We start from the raw sequence: 9,222 nt of genomic DNA on the forward strand, positions 1-9,222 counted from the left end.
TAGGCCTAAATCGTTAATGATTAAGGGCCGTCGCATGGTATCGTCGTCTGAGCATGCTCAAAACAATAGTGATAAAAAGAACAACTACCGGAGTACCTGACCGTATGATAATGACAAAAACATTATCCAGCAAAAGAAAATCGCCTTTGCATTGACTGTTAGGTTAGCTGAGCTCATGATCTTTAAAAAACGGGCTATGTCCAGCGACTTCAGTCGTGCATAAACATCAGTAAAGGGCATGTGCTGTTACTGTTAGTTAGCGTTTCCAAATACAGACCTTATACATGCTATTAAGTATTTATTAAGTAGTACAAAAGAAAGCACAATCTCCAATGCAAGCAATGCTACCCATTCATAAACATGTTGCATCTGTTGGGGAATAAGAACAGAGGTCCACAATAAAAAAAAAATCCAGAAGTTTCTGTTAGCATGATCTTTTTTGTTTGGCAAAACGCCAGGATACATTTGCATGACTTCAGATCAGCAAGACATAAGCACGGTGGTCCACACTCCACAGTTTAACACCGTGTTAAGCTCACCAAAAAACCTACCATAACAAGTTTGGGGAGCATTTAATCACAACTTCTCAAATCCAGTTTGATAACGAGAATCTGGCTAAATGCGGGTAACACTTATTTTTATCTTCCTGGGAGGTGTACCGGGCTTTGGCATGTTCTCAGCTCCTGCTTTTCTTTTCTTTTCAGAAGGCTTGAGTATCTGGAACGAGCATACTAGGGAGTCGTCGATGCTCATCAGTGCACCAGCATTGTCAAACTCTCCACAGTAGTTCGGTGCTGAGAATATTGTTACAAGCTGGCGATTTGCGAAAAACTCATAGCCATCCTCTACGACCTGTGAAGTTAGATTCAGTTAAAAAAGTCAATGGTAATGAAAGCAGTGCACAACCAAAATTGTAATTCACAGCTCAACAGATATAGCACTCTAGATGTTTCAGTCATTCAAATTTGAATAAGAATGGGATTCTAGCCCCTCCGGTTTTGTGGCTCCCAAACTAGCCCTAAATGTATCAGAAAAAGGTAATTTAATCTTAATATTTCTGAAGAAGGGCTAATGGGATAATAATCTGAAGAATTTTAGGTTGACCTTAAGCATTCAAGCTGATACAAGTAAAATACCAGCAAAAAATTGACAGCAAGGTCGATGGCCTCAAACAAAGTAAAAAAAAAAGCAAATATCCAGAACTTTAGCTTATATGTTATCAGACAAATGATAAGTTCGCCCTGCAAAAAGACACATACACAGATTTGTCATTTGTTTACTAAACAGGAGGGTTAAGCACTGTTAATAAAAATGGTAGATAACAGTGCAAACATGTTGATACCGTGAGTATACTAATTTACTTTGATACTTTCTTTTAAGCAAATACAGTCCGATATAAACCAGAAGCAATGTCCACCTTCAGAAGATACCAAATTACACGATCATACCATCTTATCTTAGATAAAGATTTCAATTACTTTTTTATTTTGAGTGACAGGTTGGTGGTCATTTATTTTCAGCATGATAGTCATTACTTGTTGCAATAATATCAACTAGAAATTATCACAACCATGAAAAACTGTTCTTACTTACAAGAAATGTGTATAAGATAATGAATACCTGGTGAGCCCTGCAGATCAAATCTAGATCATGTTTCTGAAGAAACTCAGCAACTATGTCAGCTCCAAAGGTGTAGGAAACACCCCTGTCATTCTCACCCCACCCAACAATCTCTTTATCAGGGTCCGACCATAACAGATCACATAGAAGACCAACGTCAGGAACATCCACAGGACGAGAAATGTTACGTATTTGATCCATGTTCTTTAGCTCAGGAGACAACCCCCCATGCATGCAAAAGATCTTATCGTCAATAAGTGCAGCCACTGGGAGGCAGTTAAAACACTCAGTGAATATCTTCCAGATACGCACATTGAATCTCCTCTTACACTCATCAAAAAACCCATATATCCGGTTGATCGAGGCACATTCATGGTTTCCCCTGAGAAGAAAGAAGTTTTCTGGGTACTTTATCTTGTACGCCAAGAGAAGGCATATTGTTTCTATGCTCTGTTTCCCCCGATCAACATAGTCACCCAGGAACAGATAATTTGCATCTGGTGGATAGCCACCATACTCAAATAATCGAAGGAGGTCTGAATACTGGCCATGGACATCCCCTGCATAGCAAAGAAGTTAAATGGTTATCGTTATCCACAATATGCATCAATGTACATCGCAAATTGTTAGTTGACAAGTTTACAGAGCATGCACTAACATCAAGGGTTACTGCAATGCGGCTAACTATATGGCAATGCAATATCTGCTAGTCGACTTAGCACACTAAATAATCTTTGTACTTCTATAACTGCTACCAGTGTAAAGGTAGCTATTATTTACTCCATCCGTCCTGAAATATATTGTATTTTCATTTATCTTAAGTCAACCCGTCTCAAGTCTGACCAAATTTATAAAAAGGAACAGTAATATTTCTGACATCATATAAGCCATATGAGAAAAATTATGGAATGCATTTTTATAACTTATACTTCAAGATGGAGAGAGTATATGACAGTACCAATACCACCATAAACTAGATGAAAGAAAATTCAAATAGCAAAATGAAATTAGAAAGAATGTCCTTTGGACAGCAAGCCTCAGCTGCCCCAACAAAGAAACCAAATATAATATTTGCAGTATGGTGTTAACAGAACTTAGCACAAGTTTCACAAGACAAAATAGTTCCACATGGTTGGCAAATATTAAACATGCAACATGATTACTGACTAGGGGTGATGACCCTCCCATTGAGTTTCGACACATTTATGTCTAGTACAGAGGGTAAATAGCATAGCACTCACACAATTTCATCTTGAACCAAACATTATGAATACTTGTTGACTTGGCAAGGTAAGCCATTTTTAGCAATTGTGTTATGAAAGGATGCTACGCTGCAGAAAGTATAGATCTACACAATATGTCATGGTTATCTGTGTCAAGGGATAGTTCCTCTATGTGACCAATAAAAATAGACAAACTATGTGAACACAACAAATTAAGTTATTCACACTACCACAAATTTTTTTCCTTCGAATCAGTCTCCCTGATATGTATTTTCTTCGCCACTTTACTTTTATTGGGCAACCACAAAATGCTCATGAGATAACCACCAACATACTAGCCTGCAAGTTAGTGATTAAAGTTTCAAAGAATACTTTTTCCTGCCACTCAAGCTCACTTTTCTCTCTAATCTGCAACCTTGAGCAGTTTAGCATGATATAATGTCATATGAAAATATGACAATATATAACATATGTCCAACTTGCTTTTGTTATAATGAACTTTGTAGACAGAGACCAGAATGCCACAGCGAGGAGCAGGCTCTTCTGGATGTAAATGCTATAAATAAATAAATTGTATGGCAGACTCCAAATTTCAAATTCCAAAATGACTAGAGATGTGTTCTTGCAGTTCTCCCAATGATTTTTAACAGACTACACTAAGGATAGAGAGAAAATATGGTAAATATCAGCCTAACAGGCTAGCAGACCTAACAGGCTAGCACGCTTAGTCGCATACCAGGGTTGTCGGGAGGGAGCTCTTACCGCATATCTTAATGGGGGCCTCGAGCTCCAGGAGGTTGGGCTGGGAGAGGAAAACGTCCTTGGCGGTGGCGCAGAGGCGCCGGATCTCGGCGTCAGTCACCTGCGCGTTGCGCGGGGTGCGCCCGCCGCGGGCCTCGAGGAGCCGCCGGATCAAGTCGTCAATCGCCGCCTCGTCCATCGCCTCGCCGGGAAAGGAACGGGATCGGAGGGTTAAACCCTAGCTCAAGTGCCGCCGCGTCGCGCCGTCCCTCGCGGGTAAGCCCTCGCCCAGACGCGGAAGCCGCTAAACCCTAGCGGCTCCCTCTTTGTCGGGAGGACGACACGGGAACGGGGAGAGCGTAGAAGGGATGGCTGGAAGCCTGGAAGTCTTGTCACAGCCGGTTCTAGGGGTATAACGAGGGCATACATATGTGTCATGATCCATTTTACACATATATTGACGTCACAAGTGTAATATATCAAAAGACAATGTAATAAAGGTGTAAAGAGATTAGAATACTTTATTACATTATCTGAAACATTGTATCTTTAACAAGTATCACATCAAAGTAAAGCGAAATTTAAATAACAGGGACAATCTCCCACAGGAAGATGACCGGCGTATCGTTAGACTTAGAATTCATTGTCGTCAAAATCTCCATCAAAGTCTCCAGCATCACCCTTTGATCAAAATATTAGCAAGGGTGAGCTCAATTATGGTCAGAGCTCAGCAAGTGGGGAAAAAATTAATGCAGGTATAACAAGATGAGGCCAAGGTTGAGCAGTAAGCATTTTAGCTGGTCAATATTTTATTAACAACATTTGTCTTACTAATAAGTGTGAATCACAAGTATCTCATTTAATCAAAGGAATATGAATATAACAAAAACACTTAAGTGAAATCACTTAAGCAAATCATTGGCAGATCATCGGATTTCAATTTAATTCCATCTTCAAGTTCAATTATCATGTGAGGAGTCCAGGTCGCTCATAACCGGGAGCACGGCTGATATATCAGTTTTACACTCTGCAGAGGTGGTACAACTTTACCCACAAGCCATGCATCCCATCTAGCCCGGGTTGATCGGACCCTTAAACACTGCCGAGGTGAATGGCTAGGGATCCATTATGAGGCTTTCACAAAATACACTTAATACGAAGCAACCCACTAAGGTTTCTAAAGACGATGGTGGTGGCCCCCTGAGTGAGGTACCTTAGCCAAGAATACATCCTCATGTTAACGTGGGCTGCCAACACCTACCGCACCCCCTCTTGCCCATATTTCAGGTAAGGTTGCTAGGTACTAAGCATATAAAGCTAATTACCAAAGCCAGAGCCATGATAGCACTCGTGGTTGCACTGTTATCCTGGGTGGCCGCTCCATGTTCCAATTAATTTGAAATAATGTTGCGTTAACCATCGGGTTAATGTCATAATTGCCAATTTCAATTTTGGAACATTATACCAATTAATGAGTGACATTAAAATCATTAAGTTGAGCGGTAGCACAAATTTGCAAAGCTTAATAATTTCTCAGGGTAAACAAGGAATACAGTTGGTAAATCTAGGAAATCCTTAATTAGGTAAAACCCATCAAATTATGCAGTATATCAAAAAGTAAACTTTATTATATGCAATGAGTGGGTACAACAAGAATATGCAGAGGGAGAATCCACTTGCCTTGCTCAAAAGCGTCTTGCGGGTCGTCCTCGAACGTATTCGAATCCTCTACCACAAAATCAGCTTCTAATAACGTCGTATGTTGCCATACAAAGAGAAAACATACACCAATAAATAAACATGCACCATTACATAAACATACACCATTACATACACATTAACACATCGCACTTATCACACCTTAAATACATCCTAAACGCGTAAATACTTATTAATTCAATTATAGCTATTATTGTGAGTCATAAATGGTGAATTTATGAGTGGGTGCTATAAATACAGTTTTAACTAGTATTTATATGTATTAACATCCTTAATGAAAATAAATAGTACTTATTGTCTTTAATACTAATATTTAGACTAATAGATTTTATCTTTTTATTTGTAGCTAGAATTATTGAGTATAGCCAAAAATAAATTTAATATTCTAAAAAATCCCTATAAATTACTAATTGAACTTTTTATAACACAAGCGGGGTTATTTTGACATAAACTAGTATTTTACTAACTCTAAAAAAATTTAAGTGCTATATTTGTGAACATATTTATTTGGCTAGTAGAAATCTACTTTCCATACTAGCGGTGGTACTTTCTCCTTTCTTTATAAAAAGACAATATTAATAAAATAACCTAGTGATAAATCATCTAAAATCCTATAATGTTTATATGACATGAGTTCTATACCATTTTCTAAATTCATTAAAATGAACCTATGACTATAATTCTCCAAATAGTTTCTAAAGTTCCTTGTGGCCAAATTTAACTACAACATTTCCTATCTAGTGTTTTTATCACCAACGTGTGACTACTAAATTCTCGTCATATTTCTCTAATCCAAAAATCAACGCATCGATTAACATGAATTATCACGGTACACTAATAATCGCATATCTCTACCAAAAATTCCATACCGCACATACACATGAATTGTGGATCACACATGTTCATATTACAACAAACTAAATATACAATTCATTAATCGAATCAAAAGTATTTTATAAAATACACAAATTAATTTGGGTCGTCTTCAACCTTGGGTTCGTGCGTGTGACGGCTCGACGGGTTTCGACCGGATGGAGAGGAGCAGGGGTTCGGTCTTTGGATGGCGGGTGCGTGGCTCCGGCGATGAACGGCGAACTCCGGTGACGAGCAGTGCACTAGCGATGGCGAGCGAGGAGAGCTAGAGAGAGGGGTGAGCTCGGGTAGGGGAGAAGTGAGAGCTCGGCGTCGGATTTATAGGGAGCAAGAGGGAGATGGAGGGTCGGCCAGGGAGAGGAGAACGGTCGGCGTTTAACCCCATTAAACGAATTAATGGCGTCAGTTTCTTCTCCATGGCATTAATGGAGAGAAAATGGGAGAGGGAAAAGAAACGGCCATGGGACATGCTCGGACATGGCGTTTGGAGTCGCGACTGTTGACTTGCTTGGGCGCGGGGCACGCGGCGTCAGGCTTAGCGCGGTCGGGACAGGGGCGCGCGGTCCTTCCTCCTGGCCGCGACTGGGCAGGAGCTCGATCCCTGGCGCGGCGTCACGGCTTGGGCTGCTCGGGTTGGGGGCACGCGGCGGATTCCTTAGCACGTCGATGTTGCGGACATCGGGCTCGTTGGCTTGGCGCGCGGGGTCGCGGGGCCACGGCTCGGCTGGTGGCCGAGTGCATAGCACGCGCGCGCGGAGAGGGCTCCTGGTGCGCGCTTGGACAGAGAGAGAGAGGCAGAGGAGAGAGAATATGGGGAGAGGGAGAGAGCAGCAGTACGGTGCGGCGGTGGCTGGAGAAGAGCCAGTCAGGGCGCGGCGCGGTGCTAGGAAATAGATGGGCCCCTAGTGGGCCGTCTAGGGTTAGGGTTTTTTCCTTTTTTTAAAGAATTGCTACAAAACATCCGATCATCAATCATGCGCATACAAAGAAAAATGATTCAAAGTGCAAATAAATAATTAAACACTTAAAAAATTATTACCATATTATCATAATAACTAAATTCATTATTTTTAGTTGATGGCTTTTATGGTGTTACAAGTCTCTACTCCTCCAAAGAGCTTGTAGGTCCGCCTGCAGTGACACGCATAGCTTGGTCATTTCATTTCCTATTCAGTAGAAACATATAGTACCACGATAATTTATATATAAAATGTATGTTATACTTTTACGAGAAATTTTTTCATAATCCATTTATAATTCTGGTCATACATAAATTTTGTTATTTTAATATAGTCATTTCACCACTATATTACAACCATCAGTATCATACAGACTTCGATATATGCCACAATTTGCATGTTCTCATCATTGGATAGCACGTCTCACATCTGTCGGAAGAAGTTCCCTCGTACATCGTCAGTCATCAGACACGCACCACCATACGCGCTTGTTTAAACAAAAAGGAAAGTGTGTGAGTTTGCGAAGAGAACTAAAGGCAGACCGGCACAAAAGCTACCCCGACGGTGACGAGGATGACTAACTGATCATTGTTGTCGGTCCTCCTCTGAGTCACCTCCGGCACCGAGATGATGCCATAGTCCTTAATATAGTAGTCGTCGAACGCGCGCGATATGGCGAGTACCGATGACTCTTGGCTAGGCTGCCAGACAAAGTGCACCCCAGTCTCATCAGAAGGTAGTACACCTGGCCGTTGCACCATCAGATGCGCTACTCCTCTACATACATCATGTTTGAGGACACTCACACAACGTTAGCAACGACCGTTGTCCTAGTGCACAAGAATTCATGGCCGGTCAGTAGCGACTTACGTGGCAGGTTAGGCTTCAGGTGGACGATGAGCTAGACGACATGATGACACCATCGTCGGATGCGGTGCTCAGAATAACCCGAGAGTCGCCGACGTTGGCAACGACCATGAGGTCCCCCTGCTTGACGATGAACAGCGTGGTGCAGTCGCTCTGGACCACGTCCAAGCGGCGACTGCGCCGGAGCTTGTCGTACACAGCAGCGCTGCGGCCACGTAGGACTGCTTCCAGAGGTCGAACTGGCAGTCGCCAAACTTCTTCTCGTTGTTGATGAGCGACGCCAACGCGAGCGCCTCCTGGTAGTGGTGTTTGTTCGGGGTTTCCAAGTAAGAAATATGGATTTATCCTTGGCGTTGGTTTATGAAAATGACTCACAAGTCAGATCCATGGAAAAAATATTATGGAGAATAAATTCCACACATGCAAAAAAAGGAATTTAAGTTGAAAACATTATTCAAACAAAAGAAATTGCATGCAATGCTCTTCTTTAAATACTACTCCCTCCATCCAAAAATATAATTCAAGAATCTCGGTGATGCTTATCTACTACTACACATTGTGCAAGGGTAGCAGGTGGGCTTGGGGAGAGATGTATTAGATATTTTTCCTGTCATAGATGTAGACATAAACGCACATGTGGTGTAGCTATAGCTACTGCTCGCATTTGCCTGAGGGTCGCGGGTTCGAATCCCCTTGGGTTGTACGGGGGAATGAGAATGAGCTTTGCGAGAAGGGGGAATGAGAAAGACAGAACATGGAATGTGAATAGCAGATCAAGGAATGGTGGCAGAACATGGGAATGGGCTGTGCAATGAAGGGTGAATGGGAATGGCAAAAACAGGGAAAGGTGGCAGAACACAGAATGCCAGGCTACCCTTGCAGCCTTAATAAGTAGTAGATATTACAAAGCCAGTTCGAAAGGGCGTCGATTAAGGTATCCACATCATCCACAAAATTTCACGCTGAACAATTTCTAATCAACAGTCAGGGCATCGTCTAAGCTCCTGTGATTTATCTTCCATACGGCTCTCGAACATTCATCCCCATCTGTTCTCACTCTCTCGCCCAACACACCCGCCCCTGCGCTGCAGGACATGGACAACACTGCTCGCTCCACTACCTCTTTGTCGTAGCGTCATGAGTCGCCGCGCGCCCGCCCTTATCTGGTCCTTCTCCTCCGAGTTCCCTCCTCCGTTGTGTGCTCCTCGTTGCTGCTGATC

The 9,222-nt window shown here is 42.1% G+C and overlaps 1 protein-coding gene across 1 annotated transcript; it reads right to left on the minus strand.

Moving 5' to 3' along the window:
- Nucleotides 1–265: 265 nt before the first annotated feature.
- Nucleotides 266–3,960, minus strand: LOC100191199 (putative serine/threonine protein phosphatase superfamily protein). Its single transcript, NM_001136634.1, is given in 3 exon segments — nucleotides 266–852; nucleotides 1,621–2,180; nucleotides 3,606–3,960. Coding segments are annotated over 3 exon segments (975 nt in total). The 5' UTR covers nucleotides 3,784–3,960; the 3' UTR covers nucleotides 266–615.
- Between the last annotated feature and the right edge of the window lie 5,262 nt (nucleotides 3,961–9,222).

Source organism: Zea mays, chromosome 6, assembly GCF_902167145.1.
Source record: "Zea mays cultivar B73 chromosome 6, Zm-B73-REFERENCE-NAM-5.0, whole genome shotgun sequence".
Lineage (NCBI taxonomy): Eukaryota > Viridiplantae > Streptophyta > Magnoliopsida > Poales > Poaceae > Zea > Zea mays.